The sequence below is a fragment of the Carcharhinus amblyrhynchos genome, chromosome 3 (genome assembly GCF_965287045.1).
Source record: "Carcharhinus amblyrhynchos chromosome 3, sCarAmb.v2.hapA, whole genome shotgun sequence".
NCBI classification, from domain to species: domain Eukaryota; kingdom Metazoa; phylum Chordata; class Chondrichthyes; order Carcharhiniformes; family Carcharhinidae; genus Carcharhinus; species Carcharhinus amblyrhynchos.
Genome location: NC_137326.1, coordinates 60,671,061 through 60,696,724, shown reverse-complemented (window position 1 = coordinate 60,696,724; position 25,664 = coordinate 60,671,061). Strand labels below are relative to the sequence as shown.

At 45.8% G+C, this 25,664-nt stretch overlaps 1 protein-coding gene across 1 annotated transcript in view; it reads right to left on the bottom strand.

The window, feature by feature from the left end:
• Window positions 1-3,165: 3,165 nt before the first annotated feature.
• LOC145341186 (cadherin-related family member 4-like) overlaps window positions 3,166-25,664 on the bottom strand; it is a 103,918-nt gene continuing 81,419 nt past the window's right edge. The window contains exons 13-20 of the mRNA XM_080186109.1: window positions 25,224-25,433; window positions 22,528-22,673; window positions 19,963-20,104; window positions 16,716-16,942; window positions 12,104-12,243; window positions 10,569-10,631; window positions 4,638-4,719; window positions 3,166-3,216 (exon numbers count right to left, since the gene is read on the bottom strand). Of these exons, the coding sequence (XP_080042235.1) occupies window positions 3,166-3,216; window positions 4,638-4,719; window positions 10,569-10,631; window positions 12,104-12,243; window positions 16,716-16,942; window positions 19,963-20,104; window positions 22,528-22,673; window positions 25,224-25,433 (1,061 nt within the window). The remainder of the gene's footprint in view (window positions 3,217-4,637; window positions 4,720-10,568; window positions 10,632-12,103; window positions 12,244-16,715; window positions 16,943-19,962; window positions 20,105-22,527; window positions 22,674-25,223; window positions 25,434-25,664) is intronic.

The window sequence follows — 25,664 nt, the reverse complement described above, 5'->3', positions numbered from 1 at the left end:
CATGTCGTTAGTGTGCTTAAACTGGACCATCTCGAGGGCAACATGACAGCTCAGAGACTATCTCTGTTGCTGTGCGGACACATGGATTTGGGCCTGTGTCTGTGGGAGTTTGCACGTTCTCCCTGTGGTTGCATGGGTTTCCTCCGGGTGCTCCGGTTTCCTCCCACATCCCCAAAGATGTGCTTTTAGGCTGATTGATTGGGTACTAAATTGTCCCTAAATTGGACCTCCCTGATCCTCGCACATTAGGCGTAGACTAAAATCATGAATAGGTCACTGAGACAGTGGGACGGCGGCGCGGGCTCGTTGGGCCGAAGGGCCTGTTTCCCGTGCTGTGTTGTTCTTTGTTCTTATTTTTGCCCTGTGACAGATTGTTAGGTTAACTGGCTTTAGATTCATGCTTTCTGTCTCCCTCCTTTGTTAAATAAATTATTTTCCAGTCATTCGGATCATTCCAGAGTCTCCGGAATTTTGGAAGATTGAAGCCAATGCATCCACTATCTCTGCAGTGACTTCTTTTCTGACCCAAGGATTCAGGCCATCAGCTCCAGGGGACTTCACAGACTTTAGATCTTTTTGCTTTCTCAGGATCATTTCCCTAGTGACTGTGATTGTTGTAAGTTCCTGACGAGACGAGAACAGCCAGGTATTAAATGGTGGTGCCTATTTCTGCTCTTAATTTTTATGTTCCCTTTACCTCTTGATTTTTAAGTTTTTTTAGGATGTGTTTACGCCATCGACACTGAAAAGAGACAGTGGGCAGGATTTTCCAGCCACACTGGCCCCAAAACTGGAAAATCCCACCCGAAGTCAACAGACTTTTGCATGATCCGCCTCCCCAGTCTGCTACGATTCCCGTGGTGGGCGGGACAGGAAAGTTCCTCCCAGAGTGTACACTCTACCTCATCCAACTCCCCCGCCACACACACACTGTACCCCATCCAACTCCCCACACACACACACACTGTACCCCATCCAACTCCCCACCCACACACACTGTACCCCATCCAACTCCCCACCCACACACACACACTGTACCCCATCCAACTCCCCACCCACACACACTGTACCCCATCCAACTCCCCACCCACACACACACACACTGTACCCCATCCAACTCCCCACCCACACACACTGTACCCCATCCAACTCCCCAACCACACACACTGTACCCCATCCAACTCCCCACCCACACACACACTGTACCCCATCCAACTCCCCACCCACACACACTGTACCCCATCCAACTCCCCAACACACACACACTGTACCCCATCCAACTCCCCCGCCCACACACACTGTACCCCATCCAACTCCACTCCCACACACACTGTACCCCATCCAACTCCCCCGCCCACACACACTGTACCCCATCCAACTCCACTCCCACACACACTGTACCCCAGCCAACTCCCCACCCACACACACACTGTACCCCATCCAACTCCCCACCCACACACACACTGTACCTCATCCAACTCCCCACCCACACACACACTGTACCCCATCCAACTCCCCACCCACACACACACTGTACCCCATCCAACTCCCCACCCACACACACTGTACCCCATCCAACTCCCCACCCACACACACTGTACCCCATCCAACTCCCCAACACACACACACACTGTATCCCATCCAACTCCCCACCCACACACACTGTACCCCATCCAACTCCCCACCCACACACACACACTGTACCCCATCCAACTCCCCACCCACACACACACACTGTATCCCATCCAACTCCCCACCCACACACACTGTACCCCATCCAACTCCCCACCCACACACACACTGTACCCCATCCAACTCCCCACCCACACACACTGTACCCCATCCAACTCCCCACCCACACACACACTGTACCCCATCCAACTCCCCACCCACACACACTGTACCCCATCCAACTCCCCACCCACACACACTGTACCCCATCCAACTCCCCAACACACACACACTGTACCCCATCCAACTCCCCCGCCACACACACACTGTACCCCATCCAACTCCCCCGCCACACACACACTGTACCCCATCCAACTCCCCACCCACACACACACTGTACCCCATCCAACTCCCCACCCACACACACACACTGTACCCCATCCAACTCCCCACACACACACACACTGTACCCCATCCAACTCCCCACCCACACACACACTGTACCCCAAGCAACTCCCCACCCACACACACTGTACCCCATCCAACTCCCCACCCACACACACTGTACCCCATCCAACTCCCCTCCCACACACACACTGTACCCCATCCAACTCCCCAACACACACACACTGTACCCCATCCAACTCCCCACCCACACACACACTGTACCCCATCCAACTCCCCTCCCACACACACACTGTACCCCATCCAACTCCCCACCCACACACACTGTACCCCATCCAACTCCCCACCCACACACACTGTACCCCATCCAACTCCCCACCCACACACACACTGTACCCCATCCAACTCCCCACCCACACACACACTGTACCCCATCCAACTCCACTCCCACACACACACACTGTACCCCATCCAACTCCCCACCCACACACACTGTACCCCATCCAACTCCCCACCCACACACAGTACCCCATCCAACTCCCCACCCACACACACTGTACCCCATCCAACTCCCCACCCACACACACACTGTACCCCATCCAACTCCCCACCCACACACACACTGTACCCCATCCAACTCCCCACCCACACACACTGTACCCCATCCAACTCGCCACCCACACACACACTGTACCCCATCCAACTCCCCACCCACACACACTGTACCCCATCCAACTCCCCACCCACACACACACTGTACCCCATCCAACTCCCCACCCACACACACACTGTACCCCATCCAACTCCCCACCCACACACACTGTACCCCATCCAACTCCCCACCCACACACACACTGTACCCCATCCAACTCCCCACCCACACACACACTGTACCCCATCCAACTCCCCACCCACACACACACTGTACGCAATCCAAATCACACACACACATAAGCACACACTATGCCGTTCAACTCCCCACTCTCCTACACACATTGTTACCCTCGCACCTGCCCATAATTTTTAGGCTCATGTTGTTCATTGTCATGTAACCTAATTTTTCAGCATTTACACATTCAACTGTGAAGTTCAGAAAACAATAGAAGACATACTTGGATCAATCGCACGACCATCAAAACACTGTGGAAACAAAAGGTGACAGTTAAAGTATTAGTTGGCCCTGTCACACACAAGCAGGTAAATTTTTGAGCAACAATTTAAAGCCTGATTTATCCTTGACCATGTCGGTCCGCCTTGTTGTCCAACGAGGGGCATACACGCGAAGGGTCATACTAGGGCAGCTCTTGGATATCTGAGAGTAGCCTAGTGCTTCACGTCGTTAGTGTGTGCTTAAACTGGACCAGATACTGGGCAAGACGACAGCTCAGTGACTATCACTGATTGCTGTGCAGACACATGGATTTGGGCCAGTGTCTGTGGGAGTTTGCGCATTCTCCCCGTGCTTGCATGGGTTTTCTCCGGGTGCTCCGGTTTCCTCCCACACCCCAAAGATGTGCTATTAGGCTGATTGGAAAATAAACTGTCTCGAAATTAGTTTCCCTCAATGTGGAATGCTATAATCATAGGTAAGGGTCATGGGTGGAGGGGGGGACTGGTAATGTTAAAATGGCAGTGCGGGCTCGTTGGGCCAAAGGGCCTGTTTCCCGGGCTGTTTTTGTTCTTTGTTCTTTTGTTCTCTGTTCTTTGTCTGCAGCTGTCTTCTGAAGAATCACAGGAGTGTCTCCCTGGGATCAGTAAATTTATTTTCAGCTCACTCACTGAAATACATGCTTGAGATACAGGCCACTCACAAACAGGACTTATTATTTAATATTAACCCTGAACTAGGTACATAAAAAGAGGTAGGAGGACACAAACACACTCATGACATAAAGAGATAAAGACGCTCCCAGACAGACACTCAGTCATACAGACAGGGGGGGTTGAGGGGGTTGAGCTATGAGGAGAGGCTGAATAAACTAGGCTTGTACTCGTTAGAGTTTAGAAGAATGAGAGGAGATCTCATTGAGACGTATAAGATGTTGAATGGGATGGATAGGATAGAGGTGGAAAGACTCTTCCCACTCAAAAAAGACAGTAGGACTAGGGGGCACAGCCTCAAGATAAAGGGGGGGGCGGTTTAGAACGGAGTTGAGGAGGAACTTCTTCACTCAAAGGGTGGTGAATCTCTGGAATTCTCTGCCCGTTGAAGTGGTGGAGGCTGCCTCGCTCAATATTTTTAAGACGCGGGTTGATGGGTTTTTGATAAGCAAGGGGATTAAGGGTTATGGGGAGAGGGCGGGAAAGTGGAACTGAGCCACAACAGATCAGCCATGATCTTATTGAATGGCGGGGCGGGCTCGAAGGGCTAGATGGCCTACTCCTGCTCCTATTTCTTATGTTCTTATGACAGAACTCACACACAGGCAGGCACTGACACACACAGGCAGACACTCTCTTGCATAGATACTCCCACACAGACGCTGATACACAAAGATTCACTAAGTCACTCTCTTACATACACACAGATTTTCAAGCAGCTCCGAGAAGCTTTTGCTTACCTGGCTGAGGGGGTTATCTGATGACAGCTGCTTCTTCTCTCCAATTTCATTTCCCTTCTGTGCCTCAGCTTGGGGCAGTGGTCTGCATCAAAAAAGGAGAACACAACGTTTACTGCAAAGGTAATAGTCCATCTTCATAACTCAGTTCTTTGAGCTTTTGGTTCTATCCTGTGATTCTTTCAAACATTTTCCTTCTGTAGAGAGTCGAAGTGTTGGTAAAATTCTCGTACATTTTCTCGGATCTCCCAGATGTACCTAGATGATTTAACTTCCTTTCTCCTGTTGAATTTGTACTGCCCAGCTGAATTTCAATCTTCTAAAAACCTCTCAATGTCTGGTGAGCGCAGTCTCACACACACTTGATGAGCGCAGTCTCGCACGTACCAGGTGAGCGCAGTCTCGCACATACCTGGTGAGCACAGTCTCGCACATACCTGGTGAGCGCAGTCTCGCACATACCTGGTGAGCGCAGTCTTGCACAGACCTGGTGAGCGCAGTCTCGCACATACCTGGTGAGCGCAGTCTCGCACGTACCTGGTGAGCGCAGTCTCGCACATACCTGGTGAGCGCAGTCTCGCACATACCTGGTGAGCACAGTCTCACGCATACCTGGTGAGTGCAGTCCCGCACACACCTGCTGAGCGCAGTCTCACACATACCTGGTGAGCGCAGTCTCGCACATACCTGGTGAGCGCAGTCTCGCACATACCTGGTGAGCGCAGTCTCGCACATACCTGGTGAGCGCAGTCTCGCACATACCTGGTGAGCGCAGTCTCGCACAGACCTGGTGAGCGCAGTCTCGCACATACCTGGTGAGCGCAGTCTCGCACATACCTGGTGAGCGCAGTGTCGCACATACCTGGTGAGCACAGTCTCACGCATACCTGGTGAGTGCAGTCCCGCACACACCTGCTGAGTGCAGTCTCGCACATACCTGGTGAGCGCAGTCTCGCACATACCTGGTGAGCGCAGTCTCACACACACTTGATGAGCGCAGTCTCGCACGTACCAGGTGAGCGCAGTCTCGCACATACCTGGTGAGCGCAGTCTCACACATACCTGGTGAGCGCAGTCTCGCACATACCTGGTGAGCGCAGTCTCGCACATACCTGGTGAGCGCAGTCTCGCACATACCTGGTGAGCGCAGTCTCGCACATACCTGGTGAGCGCAGTCTCGCACATACCTGGTGAGCGCAGTCTCGCACATACCTGGTGAGCGCAGTCTTGCACATACCTGGTGAGTGCAGTCTTGCACATACCTGGTGAGGGCAGTCCCACACACACTTGGTGAGCGCAGTCTTGCACATACCTGGTGAGCGCAGTCTCGCACATACCTGGTGAGCACAGTCTCGCACATACCTGGTGAGTGCAGTCTTGCACATACCTGGTGAGGGCAGTCTTGCACATACCTGGTGAGTGCAGTCTTGCACATACCTGGTGAGGGCAGTCCCACACACACCTGGTGAGCGCAGTCTTGCACATACCTGGTGAGTGCAGTCTTGCACATACCTGGTGAGCACAGTCCTGCGCACACCTGGTGAGGGGAGTCCCACACACACCTGGTGAGCGTAGCCTTGTACACACTTGGTAAGCACAGTCTCATACATGCCTGGTGAGTGCAGTCCCGCGCACCCTGGTGAGGGCAGTCCTGCACACACCTGGTGAGCGCAGTCTTGTACACACTTGGTGAGCGCAGTCTCATAATACCTGGTGAGTGCAGTCCCGCGCACCCTGGTGAGAGCAGTCCTGCACACACCTGGTGAGCGCAGCCCCATGCAAACCCAGTGAGTGCAGCCTTGCACACACCTGGTGAGCACAGTCCTGCACATTCCTGGTGATCACAGTCCCGCACACACTTGGTGAGTGCAGTCCTGCACATACCTGGTGAGTGCAGTCCCGCACACACCTGCTGAGCGCAGTCCCGCACACACCTGCTGAGCGCAGTCCCGCACACACCTACTGAGCGCAGTCCCACACACACCTGCTGAGCGCAGTCCCGCACACACCTGCTGAGCGCAGTCCCGCACACACCTGCTGAGCGCAGTCCCGCACACATGGAAAAGGGTGGGTGGTCCTTGGATGTGGGTGATGAAATGAATCACATAAGAAGATGCCAGATCATTTGACCAAAAGCTGGTCAAAGAGGTATGTTTTAAGGAGTGTCGTAAAGGAGGAATGAGAAGCAGAGAGCTGTAGGGAAAGAATTTTTGAACTTAGGCTGTAGGCAGCTGAAAGCACTGCAATGAATGGTAGATGGTTAAAATTGCAGTTGTACAAGAATTAGATGGGCATAGAGGGTTATGGCACTGGAAGTGATCTGAAGGGATAAGGTCATGGAAGGATTTAGAAACAATTTTAAAATCAAGACATTGCTTGATTGCTAGGAACCAATGTAAGTCAGTCAGCAGAGGGATGATAGGTGAACAGGATTCAGTGTGAATTAGGACATGGATAGTGGGGTTTTGGAACACATCAGGTTTACAGAGGATTCAGTGTGGGAGATCAGCCAGGATTGTGTTGGAATAGTCAAGTCTAGAGGCAATAAAGGCACAAATGTAGGTTTGAACAGTGAATGAGTAAGGTGCAAAGTCAATCATGTTGCAAAGGTGGAAATATTTCAGTTTAGTGACTTATATGGTCAGACACTCACTTCCAGGTCAATTATAACACTGAAGTTGTGAACAGTTTTGTTTATTCGCAAATTGTTGTTGTGGTGATGGATGGAGTTCACAGCTAAGAACTGAAAACAATGGTTAAATCTTCCTGATATGTAATTGGAGGAAATTTCTGTTTGTCCAGTACTGGATGTCGGATGAACTATCTGATAATTTATTGTCGGAGAGGTAGGTGCTGGTGAGGTAGAGCTGGGTGCTGTCAGCATATTGACATTGTTTTTGGATCTGAGGGACAGCATGTAGTTGGGAAAAAAGATGAGGCCGAGGATTAATCCATTGGGGAACGCCTGAGGTAGTGGGAAGAGAAACCATTGAGCAAGTGATAACCTAGCCACAGTTGGGTAGAGAAAGGAAGAAAAATATTGACATTTATACTGTGATTTGGCTGAACTGAAGAGCTTTACAGCCAATAAACTACTTTTAGAAATATTATCATGTTCTGATAGAGGGTTAGATAAGAATGTTCAGAACTTCAGAAACAGCAACAGGAGTAGACCACTCAGCCCATTGAGCCTGCTCCACCTTTCAGTATGATCAGGGCTTCAACTCCACTTTCCCACCCATCCCCCATATTCCTTCATTCTCTGAGCCAGCAAAACAGGTGAGAGCAGTCCCACCCAACTGGGCGATAGTGGAGAGGCTTTGGAGGACAATGGTGTGATCAATGTGTCAGAGGCTGCAGGTAGGGAGAGAAGAATCAGGAAGGAAAGTTTATCTTTGTCAAGTTATAGAGGCAGTCACTAATCCACTTGGCCCTGAGCTCATATCTTCCTCCAGTTTCTCTCCCATTTGCCCTTGTGCACTCTCTGAGCTCATTTTGTCAATGAGACCCACTGCCTACTTCCTTGATTTTATTCCCACTAAACCTTCTCTGACCCCCCATGTCAATCAAAAAGAGAAGAAAAGCCTCAGGGTACTGCAGAACTTGTCCCAGAAACAGAAGAAAGTCAGAAGCTGAGATTTGCATGGCTCCCAATCACAGGAGAGCCTGCAGCCGTTCCATTAGTGATCCCTGCACTGAGGAATTGTAGGCAGTCAAGATTTGAAGTTTTGGAACAAAAAAATGTCTTTATCTGCTAAAAAAAGAAAGAAGTAAGAAGTTTTTACAAGATTTTGTGCCTAACTGGACAGCACAGGAGCCACTGGTGAAGTTGACAAAAAGATCGATATTGGAACAAGGAGAGAAAATCAGACTCTCCAGCCAGCTAGAGAAAAGAGAAACTATGGAAATTGATATAGAAGTCTTTCAGCAGCTAAAAAAAGAGAAGTTATACCATTTATAAAGGGCCCAAGAGGAGATGCTGTAGTTGCTGCCAAAACTGCAGAGGTGCAGGAAAAGCTCAGAGCGAAAGAGAAAGAGAGAAACAGCAGCTGTGGCAGTTGACAGTCTTAAAGTGGAAATGCATTTAAAGCTTCACAACATTTAATGCAACAACAACAAGAAGGAACAAAGGACAAGGGACACGGAAATGAAAGAACACCTGGATAGAGGGCAACTCTCAAAAGGAGGTCTGTAAGAAACACAAGACCTCAGCGGAGGGAATTGAGACCTCAAAGAAGAGGTAGCACTGGAGCACAGAGGAGGTAATAAACTCTCAAGGAAGAGGCAATGCCAGACTCAGAGCAGGCAGTAAAAGATGCTGGAGAGAGGGAACATTGGAACATCTCAGAGAGGGTGGTCATTGGAACATCCTGGAGAGGGGGGAGCATTGGAATACCATGGAGAAGGGGTGCATTGGAACATTCTGGAGACAGGGACAGTGGAACATCCTGGAGAGGGGGAGCATTGAAATATCCCAGAGAGGTGGGAGCATTGGAACATGTTGGAGGGTGGAGGGATTGGAAAAAACCCAGAAAGAGGGCAACAGAAGACCTTAAATGTCTAAATAAGAGCTGAAACAGCAAGATTCAGTTGTGTCCCATTCTTTTGTATTATAATGAGAAGTTCCTGGAAGGTGTTAGCAATAAACTACAACCACACAATAAAGCTTTAATCAGTCAGAAAGTAAGACAAGCCACAACAGAAGGTGAAGTAAGAACGAAAAAAAGAGTTGAATAAATTTAACCCAGAACTACAGCAAATAATAAAAGTAGGTTAAAAGGTCGAAGTGAGATGCAGCCTATTTATATCAAAGCTAAGAAAAAATCTAGCAAGCACTTTGAAAAACATGGTAGTAGCTAGGAAAACTATTAGGATCAGCAAGAAACAGTGCAGCATTCACCAACAGCGTTTACAGGAGACAATGTAGAATAAACCAAATTCCTTGGAAAAGCCACTGGAAAATAGGAACATTGAAGCAGGAGAATAAGAGCTTGAAGGAGAGAAGCCTGGCAATGAGAAATTAATTGAAGAGACAGAAAATCATTGACACTGACAGCAGAATCAACAATTCAGGCAGAGGAAGAAAACTGAGATTATATTCTTGCCGAAATAAAGCGATACTTCTTCAGAATTAGCATAAAAACAAGTATGCTCATGTGATGCTGGATTTTCATCTTTTTAACACTTCTGGACAGAAGTCCATGTGGCAATTTTCAGAGCAGGATATATTCTCAAAACAGCACAACCTCAGAGAAGCAAACCCAGCCACCAGTAATTCCCAATCTCCAGACCCCAAAGACAGAAAAAGATACCTCTTCCTCTGCTTTTGATTTAAGGGGGACTTCTCTCTCTTAGCTCAACAGCAGCATCTAAGCTTGAATGTTCTGTGTAAAAGCCAGGCTTCCCCATCACATGACCATACCAACCAATCATCCCAATGAAGCCCTAGTCTACAAAATTCCAGGAGAAAACAGCAGAACTGAATTAGTTCAGACTAAAACCAACATTCTAGCCATTAGAAATAACTAGGCTGCTGCAACAACAGTACAACATGCCGGTAGATATTACAGCTCTGAGTGCATAAAAAAACTGCTGGAACAGATCCTACACAGGAACATGGCTCAGATATATTTCTTAAAGGCACAGTACCATCACATAAGAGGCCAGTGGAAACTCTGGAATATTAGCACTGAGATTAGAGGCATTTGCACAGAGATAGAGAGCAGTTAGTGCTGTATCATTGCTATCTTCCCATTGCTGACGAGGCAGTGTCACCATGGAACAGGATGAAATCTGCCAGCAAATATTAACCAATGATTGTACAGCAAAGATACGTAACCAACTCCATCTCTGATAATTCACATAGGTTAGATAACCACACAGTTATGTAAACTGACTTGTTATTTATTCTGTAAACATCCTTTGATTTCCTACCTGGCCTGTAGTAAGTGCTGAAATATCTCATTCTGTGGGGAGCCTTGTCCACAACACGAGGTTCTGCAAAGATTCAGAGATCATTAATCCAACAGGAGATAAGGGGCATAAAGCACATACAACTCTGATATATTGAGCATATTGGTCAGTTTTGTGCATAGTTCAACTATGTACTGTCAACCTGTCTACAGGAATCAGCTCCCTATTACCTCAATGAGTTTCCTGTACAGTCAATAAAAGATGGGTCTCGCAGTACAGATGGCAAGAAGTTCAAACGCAACAGAATTTGGCATAGGTTCCTTGCAAATATCTTTATCACAGAATTCCTTCAGTGCAGAAGGAGGCCATTCAACCCATCAAGTCTGCACCAACTCTCTGACAGAGCATCTTATCCAGGCCCAGCAACTGGCCTATCCCCATAATCCCATGTATTTATGTCACAAATCACCCCATCATTTTGGGACACTAAGGTGCAATTCACCATGGCCAATCCACTTATCCTGCATACCTTTGGACTATGGGAGGAAACCGGTGCAGATACAGAAACTCCACATAGACAGTCACCAAAGGCTGGAATAAAACCCAGGTTTCTGATACTGTGAGGCAGTAATGCTAAACTTGATGAAGCTGTGCTGCCCAGCAATTCAGTACTGAGAGACTGCACCATTGCCAGTCAATATTGAGAGAGTGCTCCACAGTTAGAGTGTCAATACTGAGAGTGTTTTATTGTCAGAAAGTTAGCACTGAGAGAGTATTCCACTGTCAGGTGGTCAGCACTGACAGAGTGCTGCACTATCAGTTGGTCAGTACTGAGTGAGTGCTGCACTGTCAGACACCAGTATTGAGAGAGTTATGTACTGTCGGAGGTTAGTCCTGAGGGAGTGCTGCACTGTCAACGCAACAGTACTGAGAGAGTGTTGCCAGCGAAGCAGTACTGTGAGACTGCTGCACATATCAGTACTATCAGCGAGACAGTACTGAGCGAGTGCCACATTGCCAGAGAGTCAGAACTGAGTGCTGCACTGCGATAGAGTCAGCACCGAGAGGATGCTGCACTGCCATAGAGTCAGTACTGAGAAGGTGCTGCACTGTGGAAGGTCAATGTAGTATTGTCAAAGGGGTTGTACTAGGGGAACCTTGCCATGTTGTAGTAATCAGGTTGACTGACTGCTGGAAAGGGATTTTATTATTAAATTCTCCTTTTTCAGTGATAACGCCCATTACTTGATGTATTTGACAATGATTCTATCTGATAAAGTGTGTAATAAAGACCACATGACTCCATTGGATAGAGAGCTAGGAGCTTTGCCAGTGTCCTGGTCAACAATCATCCCTCAAGCAACACCAATAACCCTGAGTAACTGGTGCCATCCATTGCCTTGTGGAATTTACCTCTTTATAAAACAGTAAGATTAGAATTATAGAATGGTCATGGCAAAGAGAACATAGTTGTTTATGCAACAGCACTGACTGCATTTTAACACATAATGTTTAGGACACAACATGCTTTGGGAGCCCAGTTAATTGAAAATTACCTTGAGAGACATTTCCACAGCAGTAATGCAAAGGCCACAACAGCCAAGGCCGAGATCAATGCCAGGACCACAACAAACCAGGCCTCAGGCTTCCAGTAATTATCCAACACAGTCACTATTTTGTTAACTGGGGTTATTGTCTGTAAAACAAGAGAGCAGAAAATACAAATGGGAGGTCAGTTGTATCCCTGGGCTTGGATCAGACAGGTCAGGAAGAGCTATCATTCCTGGGATCCTCTAGTCAATGTGGCTCTGAGCAATATCAGCTAAGGCCACTCCACACAGGACCATTGTTCAAATACATTTTTATAAAGGACACACACTTGGAGATTGCAATTTATGAGAATGGAACCAATTGGATTGTAAGTCACAACCATTCAAGAACAGGAATAGAGCATATGGCTCATCCAGCTCTCTCCATCCTTCAGTATAATTGTGGCTGATTTTGGGCTTCACTGAGACTTTCCCACCCATTCCCCATATCTCCAAGTCCCTGAGAGATCAAAAATTTGTCTATTCCAATCTAGAATATATTCAATGATGAAGCATCCACAACCCTCAGTGGTAGAGAATTCCAAAGATTCATAACCCTTTGAATTAAGAATTTTTTTCACATATCAATCCTAAATGATCATCTTCTTTCTCTGAGGCTGTGTCTACACCCAGAGAAACAACCTCTCAGTGTCTTTTCTGTCAAGCCTCTTCCTCTAATTGCTTGTTGTACTTGCATCCTAATTTTCTGAGTTCCTTGCACGAGCACACCCAAAACTCTCTAAACATCAACATTTACAAGTTTCATGCCTTTTAAAAATATTCTGCTTTTCATTTCTTACAACCCAAGTTAATAACCTCACATATCTCCAAATTTTACTCCAACTGCCCTCTTGTTGCCCATCCACTGAACCTGTCTGTATCTCTTTGCAACTTATTTGTGTCCTTCCCGTAGCTTACATTTCTACCTGGTTTCGTATTGTCAGCAAAAAGTCTTTCCAATTAAGAAATTAATATAGATTGTAAATAGCCACTGATCCTTGTGGCAGTCTCAGTCATAGCCTTCCAACTCTTTGCTTCCTTCTATTAGTCAATCCTCTACGCGAATATGTTACCTTCAACACTATTTTTTTGTATATTAACCTATCGTGTGGCACCTAATCAAATGACTTTTGGAATTCAAAGTATATTACAGGGGCGATTTTTTCCCCCAAAACTTTAAGTGCCCAAGGATGGGAAAATAGGAGATATCATCCCAGGGTCGCTAATAGGATGGAAATTGGAATTTTCATATGTTAATCAGCCTCATGCTGATTTCTGGCATGGTAACACACATCGTCTAACTCTGCAGTTATCTCTTTTAGAACCCTCGGCAGTAGGCCTTCATGTCACGGGACTTGTTGGACTACACTCCCTTAATTTTCTCCAATACATTTTTCCTGCTGATTTTTTCACTCTTTTTAGTCCCTAGGTTACTGTCTATTTCTGGTGTGTAACTTGTGTCTTCCACTGTGAAGACAGACACAAAATATTTGTTCAATGTCTCTGCCATTTCCTCATTCCTTAATTTCCTGAGTGAATCACGGATGGATATTTCTTGCTGAGTTTTTGAATTTCAGTGGAACATTGAATATTTTGAATGGTTTCTTTAAATATTTCCAATTGTTTATCACATAGAGTACAAATTGCAGCTAAGGCTAGAGGTTACAAAACTAATAAAAAGACAAAACTAAAGGCTCCGTATCTGAATGAATGTAGCATTTGAAATAAAAGAGATGAACTGAGAGCACAAATAGAACTAAGTAACTACAATATGAAGGGCATTACAATGACATGTCTGTGGGATGACCGAGATTGGTATCTGGAATATTGATCGGTATGTGACAGTTAGGAAAGGTAGGAAGCTAGAGGGCTGGCTATGTTGGTATTGATGGTATTAGTACAAAGAAAGGGATAAGTTCAGGAAACCAGGATGTAGAAATGGTTTGGGTAGAGATGAGAAATGATAAAAGGAAGATGTTATTTATGGAAATGGTGTACAGGGTCCCTTAATAGTACTCCTGCAGTAGGAGTTTAAAGAAAGAAATAATGGGAGCTTGTCAGAAAGGTGCATCAACAATAATGAGGGATTTTAATCTACATATAGACTGGACAAATCAGATGGGTAAAGGTAGCTTCAATTATGAGTTCATAGACTGTTTTTGGGATAATTTTTTAGAACACAGGTGGCACTGCTGCCTCACAGTGCCAGGGTCCCAATGTTCAATTCTGGCCTTGGCTCACTATCTGTGCGAGGTATGCACGCTCTCCCCATGTCTGTATGGGTTTCCTCCCAGTGCTATGGTTTCCTCCCATAGTCCAAAGATGTGCGGACTAGGTTGATTAGCCATGCTAAATTGACCCTCGTGTCAGGGGGATCAGCAGGGTAAATGAGGGTTACAGCAATAGGGCCTGGGTGGGATTGTGGTCAGTACAGACTTGATGGGCCAAATGGCCTCCTTCTGTACTGTAGGGATTCCATGATTGGAGCCAACAAGAAAGTAGGTTATACTAGAGCTGGCATTGTGAAATAAGATGGTATTAATTAATGATCTCATAATGAAGGCATCCCTAGGTAGCAGCTATCAAAATTTGATTACATTTTAAATTCAATTTCAGGGAGAGATGAATGGACCAAGATCGATTATTTTAAACTTAAACAAGGGCAGTTATGAGAATGTGAAAGCAGAACTACCTGAAGTGAACTGGCAAATGAAGTTAAGTGATAGGGCATATTTAAGGGGATATTTCAGAATTCACAGAATAGATACATTCCAACAAGAAAGAAAAATTCCAAAGGGAGAGCCCACCGTCCATGGTTAACTAAAAAAAACTAAAGAATAGCATATAATTGTACAAGGATCGCTGGCAGGTCAGTAGATTGGACAGAAGGAAGAAATGGCGAAAAGATTAATAACGAGGGGAAAATAAAAGTATAAGATAAAGCCAGCTGACAATATAAAGACATAGAGTAAGAGTTTCTACAGATATTTAAAAAGGGAAGAATTGACAAAGTGGTGTTGGTCCTCTAGAAAGTATGCTTGGGGAATTAATAATGGAAAGTAAGGAAATAACAGATGAATTGAACAGGTGTTTTGCATCGGTCTTTACTATGGAGGATACAAGTAACATCGCAGATGTAAATCAGAAAAAGGGAAGGAAGAACTCTCTGATGCACCCCTAAGATGCAGAGGGATTTGGATGTCCTAATGCATGAATCACAAAAGGCTAATATGCTGATAGCAAGTGATTAGTAAAGCTACTAAAATGTTATCATTTATTTTAAGGGGAATTAAATGCTTTTATATATTTAAGTGATTGCATGACTGCTTTAAGAGCTAATCACATGATTTGATGGTGATGTCATTAGGGTGTTTCACAGGCTTCTATTTAGTTTCACTTTTCTGCTCTGTACAGGCAACAGCCCCAAAAATAAACCTTTGTTATTTTGAATTTACGCGTTCAAAACACATCTTTTTCCTTTTGTGTGAAACCCAAATGCCTAACGTAGTTAAGACATTACAAATACAAAGACAGAGAGTTTATGTTTCCTTTATACTGGGCATTGGTGAGACCAAGAGTACTGTGTACAGTTTTGGCCTCCTTATTTAAAAGGAATGTAAATCAGTTGGAGGTAGTTCAGAGAAGATTTACTGAAACCCTGGAATGGGTTGGTTGTTTTATGAGGAAAGGTTGGACAGGCTTGCATCCATTGTAGTTTAAAAGAGTAAGAGTAAGAAGCAAACTGATTGAAACATATAAGATACTTAGGTTTCTTGACAGGGTAGATGTGGAGACAATATTTCCTCTATTGTGAGAATTGAGAACCAGGAGTCATAGTTAAAAAATAAGGGGTTACTCATTTAAGCCAGAGATGAGGAGAAATTTTTCTGAGGGTTGTGAGTCTTGGGAACTCTCTTTCTTGAAAGATGGTGGAAACAGAGTCTCTGATTATTTTAAGGCAGAAAAGCAAGGGGGTGAAAGGTTGTCAGGGATAGGTGGGAATGTGGAGTTGCAGTTACAATCAGAGCCAGACACAACATGAACTGTTTTCTTGTTTTTGATCCCCTTTCTTCAGTCTTAATCTTATTTCTCTCTTTTTTTCTGCTTTCAGAAGGCAGATTTTCATTTTTTCTGCCATTCATACCGTCTCTGAACATCTTTTGTTTCTAAACTCGTCTTTTAACTACTCACTTTAGCTCTGTACAAAATAATTTAATCTTTAATCATTTCAAATCTCCTGCCTTCTGTCCCATCATAGACCTCTTCTTCTATTTTCCCTCCACTCTCCCATTTCAGCTTCTTAAAGCCTATTATATTTCTAACTTTTCCCAGTTCTGGTGGAAAGTCATTGACCTGAAACGTTAGCTCTCTTTCCTTCTCCATAGATGTTGCCAAACCTGCTGAGTATTTCCAGTATTTCCAGAAAATCTCTATGTTGCAGAGCTTTAGGAACTCGAAGCCCAAAGTCTCCAGCCTGTTACATTTACGACGTATGATGTTTCTGTACAGTGTATCACAAGACACTACCTTCTGAAGCAAATCTATCTAAAAGATGGTAGCTGCAGTCTTCCGTACTCACGGTTGATGGTGTGGTGGTAGTTGGTGCTGTGGTTGACCAAGGAATAACGTGGATAATGACAATCACTGTGATTGTCAGCTGAACTTTCGAAGAAATGCCATTATCATCAGTGACCTCAATTCGGAGTTCAAAGGTCGTAGGGTCAGAGATCCCATCCGGATTATATGAGAAGGTGTTTCTTGAGAACAGCGAATTCCTCTGGGAAATGAAACGGTTGTTTATGTTTCCTGGTGGGGCAAATTTAATTTTAATTAATTAATTCAATTTTAATTCCTGAAAATGTCACAAGTTATAGATGGGGTAAGAGTAATGCACAATGAAAAGTCAAAGGTCACCTCTGGGCAGCAGTGAATTCTGGCCTCTGTTGACAGTGCTAAGGGTCGAGGGTGGAAGAGACACAGTGATATTGGCAGTGAGAGCCACCTGCTCCTACTTGTACCCAGTCCATGGGGAGGTAAAGGAAGCCCCAGGCCACAGGTTTGACTCTGGCACTGCCAATCTGCACCAACTTCCCTGAGGTGAGGGTTGTGAACTGAAATTTCTCCAGTAACCCAATGAAACTGAACACCACTTCCTTAATAGACTGTAATTTTAAAGCTCCTTTCGTGACCTCAAGATGTACCACAGCCAATGCAATATAGACCTTTCAAAATGTACATTATAATGTAGCTAAACATGACAGCCAATTTCAAAATTACACAAACAGCAAAAATGACCAGATAATTTGCAAAGGCAGAATTGGAGTGGGGGTGGGGGGAGTTGCAAGTTCTCTGCATGCCTCAGAGGTCTAAATCCTGTGTGTATATTTTCTCCTCATCAGGTTTTCCACCCAAAGGTCAATTGGAAGAACTCCAGAGCTGGCTGCAGGAGCAGGAGGGACATGATGTCAGATCCCAAGATGGGGAAGGGTCTGATCCTGGGGTGTTGGGGGGCTGGTGGGGGTGCGGGGAGCCCAATCACCAACCACAGGATCTTTGTATGGAGGTGGGGGATGTCAGATGGTGTGGGAGCTTGGGAAAAAGCTGGAGGGGGAAATGCTATAAATGCATTTATGATCTTTCCAAATTCTTTTTGCCTTGCTTATGCTGCTGAGTTTCCAGAGGTCTGGAGTCTGGACCTGTCACTGTTAAATCTACAAAGTAGGTTAAATCTGAGGCTGCCAGCTTCACTGGAATATTGGAATTGCCAAACTACGATCTATTAAGGACAAGACTAGAAACTTCAAGGTATATTGGTGAGGTGGTAGCATAGTGGTATTGTCACTGGCTGAGTAACCCAGGGATTCCCAGGCAAGATCTGTGTTCAAATCCCACCACAGCAGATAGTGAAATTTGAATTCAATAAAAATCTGGAATTAAAAACCATTGTGACCATAAAACCATTGTTGGTTGTTGTAAAAACCCATCTGGTTCACTAACGTCCCTTAGGGAAGAAAATCTGCCATCCTTGCCTGGTCTGGCCTACATGTGATTCCAGATCCACAACATTGGTTGATTCTCAAATGCCCTCTGGAATAGAGGGCAGTTAGGGATGGGCAATAAATGCTAGCAATGTCAACATGCCATAAATGAGTTTAAAAAATATTATGAAGTTAGCCTTTACTTTTGATTTTGGCATTAGGGTAAGCATAAGGTGTTTTTCTCCAGGTATGAGTCAATTAACCTGCTGGGAAGCTTTTATCAAAACAAATATTATTTAAAACACAGTTAGAATACAACCAAAAGAATTAGCATAATCTTTTCCAATTAAAATACTTACGCATGACAAAATATTAGTATAGTTATCCATCTCTATTGTTCCAATTTAGCAGTACCCCCATTGACGTGAATCCCTTCTTCAGAATCAGTTAGCATCAAAAGCAGATATGCTTATCTGCGTGCTAGATTTCCAGCCTTTTAACACTTCTGGACAGAGATCCAGACAGACCCCTGTCTTCTGACTCTCATACAGTGGATTCTCAGAGAAAGATATATCCTTAAATAGCAGAAATTCAGAGAAATAAACCTAGTCTCTGCTAGATACTTCTCTCCAAGTTTCAAACAGGGGAAAAGAAAGGCATTGCTCTCTAACAACTCCAAACTGCATCTAAGCTTGAGTTTTCTGTGTAAACATAATTCCATCCAGTCACATCATTTATTCCCTGTCAATCATCCTACTCAGACTCTACCCTGCAATCCCCAGGTGAACACTAAGAACAACGGAACAGCATTAGTCTAGATTAAAACAAACATTCTATCAATTAGGAGAAATTTTGCTCCTTCAGTAACAGTGGAAGATACCGGTAGTAGACCCTGTGGCACTGATAAAATGGAAGGGGTTGCTAAAAACATGCTGCATAGAAACATGACTAAAGTACATTTCTTAAAGGCACAGTATCATCATACTCCTAAGAGGCGATTGTTCCATTTATAAAATTCTGAAATGGGCAAATGGGAGTTGAGCCTTTAAAATGTTAATATCTGGACTGACCCAAGTCACATTTTACTGGGCTTGAAATTCATCCCTCAACCTGAGGGAACTCTCTTTCAAATAATACCAGGGGATATTTTACAATCACTTGACAAAATCTCATACAATCATAGAATCCCTACAATGCAGGAGGAGGCCATTGGCTCATTGAGTCTATACCAACAATAATCCCACCCAGGCCCTATCCCTGTAACCCCACGTATTTATCTTGTTAATCCCCTGACACTAAAGGGCAATTTAGCATGGCAAATCAAAGTAACCTGCTCATCTTTGGACTGTGGGAGGAAACCAGAGCACCCGAAGGAAACCCACACAGACATGGGGAGAACGCGCAGTTTAGCATCTCCTTTGAAAGATTGCACCTTCAACACTCCCTCAATACTACCCTGGAATGTCAGTCTTTGGAGTGGGGATTCAACCCATAACCTCCTTGTATTGGCAAACAAGGACTAACAACAGTCGATGTTTATTAACAGTAACTGAGCTGTTCTCACACGCTGTGCCTCTGCTTGTGCTTAGCCAGAACTCCTGCACTCCCTACAAGTGACCCCTCTTGCACCTGCGTCATTCCAACTTCCAAGTGACTATCCACTCTACACTTATGACTTGGAGGCAAGGATGCCACCAACTGATACCTCAACTGCCCAACATTCTAAATGCAATGTCCTCCAGTGCCACAAACATTGTAGAATGGCTCCAGCCCAGTAACAACTGCATCAGTGTAGAATCACCAAGTCTCAATATTTGTACACTCTCAATGTAGAGAAACAGGTCTTACCACCAACAATTTTGTAGTTGAGAAACGAGGAATCTTTGTCAGTACAGGACAGCGTAACGATGGAGATGTTGTCCGCACGTGTAGAATAGATTACTTCCTCATAGAAGGGGGGATTACATACAGGAGGAACATCATTTACATTCTAGAAGTAAAGATAGCACCAATAAGAAGAGAGCTGCCATTCCCACACTGAATTACTTGGGGTTGTGGAATTGCCACATGGTCCAGCTTTCGTTCCTGTTACGTGGGGCCTCAGTTGGGAGTGGAGAGAGGGTATTCAATGTGAATGCAGCATCCGCAGAATAGGAAAAGAAAAGTCAAGCATGGATCCACCTATTGTGCTTATAGATACCACTTTTAGAAAGCATGTCATGTGGTTAATTCTTCCTATATTGCAATAGTATATGAAGGTAGAGAGCACCATTCATTCTTCCTGGGAAGTGTTCAGGTGCAAATGTCGGAAGGGGTAGGTCATCTATTTGGCTCTAACTAAACTGTCTTTGAAATCACCTGTGTCCTGCTTGGGAAGCTATTATCCTGACACCATGCGCAGAATTCTTCCAAAAAAATTCAAAGTGTTGAATTTGCAGGAAGAAGTAGTTTTTTCTGTGAGAGTTCAGACTAGAATCTGTCACACTCTGCAATGCAGAGGCCACCAGTGTGATGTTGTTAGATTTCAGGGAGCGGGGCCTATTCTTGCCCAGGAAGCTGAAACCAGCAGGCCCCTGCACGTGCACAGTGGCCCCAAACTGTCAGCCTCCTGTTTGCTGGCCAGCTAGGTCGCTTGCTAGCCCGAGACTTCTGCAGTGCTGCCCCCAACTCCCTCATGGCTTGATCGCTGCTTCTCTGATCATTCCCACCCCCGTCATCCCAGACCCATCGATCTTCACTCCCCCATCCCATTGCGCGAACACGAACCACCAACCTTCCCCTGGCAGACCTCCCTCCCTCCTCACCCCTACCCCTCTGGCTGATCCCCTCTCCAGCCTGCCCTGATTGCTGATCTTCCTCTTTCCTTTAACATTCCCAATGGCAGAGTGGCAGCAGGACACCTCCCACCAATCACCCCATAGGCTCTGCCCCTATAGGCCTCACCCCCCCCCATAGACCCCACCCCCTTGGCATTGCCCCATGCCTGATGACCAGTGCCAAGGTGCCTCCTTGACACTGGCACTTTGGCCCTTGGGTAATCCCAGGGGCACAGGTTGGCACTGCCAGGTCACTGCCTAAGCCCAGAGGGCACTACCCCCTGCACCCAATCCCCTCGGGGGCCCCGATTGCCCCCGATAGTCCGCCAGAAATGGGGACCTACGGTAAATCCCACGAATGAAATATTCTGGTGGGATGGGAGAAGCCAGCAGCCCTGGAGAATTCAGTCCTGGGCCCACTAATCACATTAAAAACAGATTTAAAATATATTAAAATGATTTACTTGGTCGTCCAGCTGGTTTCCAGCACAGACCTGACAATGCCAGAAATCCGGCGCCAGGAGGTGCACTCACAGCATAAATACATGTGTGAATTGCACACATGCCCCGCTGTGAGATTCTTCCATCCTGCTGCATTAGAAAATTAGTGTAGCAAGGTGAGAGAATCGCTCCCTGCCTCTTCATCCAGTAACTCCTTGCTGGAGAACTAGGATCCACATATGAGCAACTTCCCAAGAAACAAGCTGCGAGAAACAACTAATATTTGTGGAACTGCACCCCTACATTGGGCAAGGCTGTCAAGGGTAAAGAGCAGAGCCTTATGTTTAGATCTGGGAGTGGCAACTCAGCCACTAAGATCCATGTTTTTAGCAAGAAGTCCCTGCATAGAACTCTAATCTGTGTCCCTCTGAATTAACCAGAAATAGTTTGTATGTGGAATATTAAGGCCCTCAAGCTTATTCCACCCGTTCAATTAGATCACAATTTATCTATAGTTGACTGCATTTACCCACTTCTGACTTGACACCCTAACCTAAAACAAATCCATCAATGTAACCTTGAAAATTCAATATGCCCTCCAAGGCCCATTTGGGGAAGTGTGGTTTCACCACGCTTCGTTTGATAAGATTCCCAATTTCATTTGGTCTTAGCAACGGAGAATGTTTTTTTTTCTCTCTATTGGCCACACAAAATCCTTTAAAAATCGTGAGTCTTTCAATTAGATAAATTTACTTTTCTTACTCAGAGGAATACAAACTCTGTCTCTGGGAACTCAATCTCATCTACAGATCCAGGAAGTCTCCATTATCCTGGACTCATTTAAATCTTATCAATTGACATTCCATCTGGAATGGATGGGAAGTAAAATCTGGTGGATGGTGGAATTGACTGACTGATAACGTTCTTGCATCCCAAAATGGAGGGCCCAAACTGGAAAATAAAATCTGGAAAGGTGTGTGCATTCCTGGTAACTTTCCAGTGGGTAAGGTACTCAGTTTATTTCATCTGTCACCTCGCCAGTTTCCACTTGCTATGTGTCACACCCTGACTCTCGATTTCTCTCAAGGATTGATACGCTTTCTGTAACAGCACAGAGTGTCGTTCTGCCACACATACCCAATGCTTTCTCTCATACCTCAACATTGATGGTGTACTGGGCATAGCTGGTTCGTTGCTGGGTGCTATCAAATAGCAGATTGTAATTCATGTCCACAGCCTGGATTGTTAGTGTGTAGGTATCAATCTTTTCAAAATCAAGTGGAACCAAAGTGTAGATTTGACCTAGGAAAATAATGGTCAGAAACTGAAACAGGTGACAATTGAAATTGTGGGGATTATAAGATATTAAGGGCTCAATTTAACATAAAGCATTCTAAGTGCCAGACAAGTGAGAAAATGGAGAGCTTCAGACCTGCTTTTGAAAATGCAATCTTATGGCACTTAGTGCAAAGAGAGTGCGAGGAAGCAATTCTTGGCAGCTGGTGGTGGTGTTTGGGGGTGGGGAACATGGACCGGGGGGGGGGGTGGTCGGGTGGAGCCAGAGCTTGCTGGGAAAACCAACTAATGAGCTCTAGGGGCATCATTGTACAGGCGCCCTGATCTCCAAATATACTGGGAGATCTCCTGGTATCCACCAGCTCACTTGCCCCATGGACGTCGACACTACCCCACATGCTGATTACCCCCTGGTCTCCTACCCACCACCCCGCGCTCCCCCCCCCCCCACTGATCCCACAGATATCGCCAACTGCCACCCCCATCCCCCCCCACCAATCAACCCACTTGCAGAGTTCCCTCCCTCCTATGCCAATCGAGCCCCCAGTATAGTTCCCTCCCTCCCATCCCAATCGCATCCCTGGCAGAGATTCTCCCTTCCCTCCCACCCTGATCATACCCCCCCAGCAGAGTTCTCCCCTTTCCTAGCCCTCCATGGTGTTCCCATTTTCTCCCCCCTGTCATCGCTCCACTTCACAGGCTCCACCCTCACTCAGGCCCCACCGCCTTGGCACTACCCTGGAAGAGCAATGGTGCTTCGTGGGCACTACCAGGGTGTCAAGTAGGTAGTGCCATACTGGCCACTACCAGGCCTTGCCCTCAACCATCCAAGAGGCTCCAATGGCCTTCGATCCCTCTGGTGAGACCAGACGTATAGGGTATATGGTATAGGGGTGTGGTGTCGGGATATGACACATGGCTGTGGTGTCAGGGTATGACGCAGGGATATGGTGTAGGGTATGATGCAGGGATATGGTGTAGGGTATGACGCGGGGATATGGTGTAGGGCATGATGCAGGGATATGGTGTAGGGTATGACGCAGGGATATGGTGTAGGGTATGATGCAGGGATATGGTGTAGGGTATGACGCAGGGATATGGTGTAGGGTATGACGCAGGGATATGGTGTAGGGTATGACGCAGGGATATGGTGTAGGGTATGATGCAGGGATATGGTGTAGGGCATGATGCAGGGATTTGGTGTAGGGGTATACACAGGGCTATGGTGTAGGATATGACACAGGTGTATGGTGTAAGGTTATGCCACAGGGGTATGGTGTAGGGATATGACAGTAAGAAGTCTCACAACACCAGGTTAAAGTCCACCCACTCACGTGACAAAGGAACAGCACTCCAACAGCTGGTGGCATTTGCTACCAAATAAACCTGTTGGATTTTAACCTGGTGATGTGAGGCTTCTTACTGTGTTTACCCCAGTCCAACACCAGCATCTCTACATCATAGGGTTATGACACAGCGGTGTGATATAAGGGTATGAAACAAGGCTGTAGTGTCGGGTATGACACAGGGGTGTGGTATTGGAGTATGGCATCGGGGTATGGTGTGGGGTTATGACACAGCAGTGTGGTGTTGGGGTATGACAGGGGTGCGGTGTCAGGATATGCCACAGGAGTGTGGTAAAGGGGTGTTATAGGGGTATGACACTGGAGTAATATATAGGGGTATGACACAGAGGTATGGTATAAGGGTATGACACATGGTGTGGTGTATAGGGTATAATGCAGGGGTGTGGTGTCAGGGTATGACACAGGGGTGTGATATAGAGTGGTATTGGGGTATAGTACAGGGGTATGATATAAGAGTATGACAGAAACTGTTACTGTGCTTACCCCAGTCCAATGCCGGCATCCCCACATCATAGGGGTATGACACAGGGGTGTGGTGTCAGGGTTTGGCACAGGGGTGTAGTGTCAGGGTTTGGCACAGGGGTGTGGTGTCAGGGTTTGGCACAGGGGTGTGGTGGAGGGTTATGACACAGGGGTAGGGTATGGGGGGTATGACACTTCAATGTATGTTTTGGATCAAATGTTAAACCAAAGCTTTTTCTACTCTCTCAATTGAATATTAAAGATCAATTGTACTCTTTCAAAGAGGAAGGGGGAAACTGGTGTCTTGGTCAACATTTATCCCTCAAGCAATCTCACTGAAATAGATTATCTGATCATTTATTACATTGTTTGTGGGATCTTGCTGTGTGAAAATCATTTGCCACATTTCACACATTGCAACAGTAACTCTGGCCAGGATTTTCCGATTGGCAAGTGATGGGCATTACTGCTCACGGAACCTCAAAATGATTCAGAAGTCCCTCATTGACTGTAAACCAGACTGGCATGATACAAAGTCATGAGAGATGTTAAATCAATGCAATTCCTTTCCTTTTACATTGATTTTAGTTGTATTGAGTGATCATGTGGCAGTGTGATCAGTTAACACGCCACCAGCATCCTATCCCCTTCTTCTAATTTACTGCGCTCTGCCATAGTCAGTTCCAGTCACCAAACCAGTCATTCCATCATCATCAGGAACACTAACCAGTATATGGATGAATGTAGAAGATTGGTGGATCATGTCCAACAATGGAGAAACCCACGTTGTTATAGACCCAGTCAGCATCTGTAGCATTCACCGTGCCCACCCATGTGTTCGCTGGACTGTTTTCTGGAACTGAGAATGTTTTGATGCCATGAAAGACAGGGGGAAACTCATTGACTTGAGTGACAGTCACCAGCATCGAGACAGTGGCTGAAAACAAATCAGAAAACTGGAGATTAGAAAGGAGATGCAGCAAACCCTTTTACTCAGCACCATCTAAATAAGAGATCCAGGCATCTCCAAATCATATCAAATCAAATCAAATCAAATCCATTGGTCGATCCATTGATCGATCTTGAAGCTACACTAAATATAATACCAGATAGTAAGAGCTTCTACAAATATATAAGACCACAAGACATAGGAGCAGAATTAGGCTAC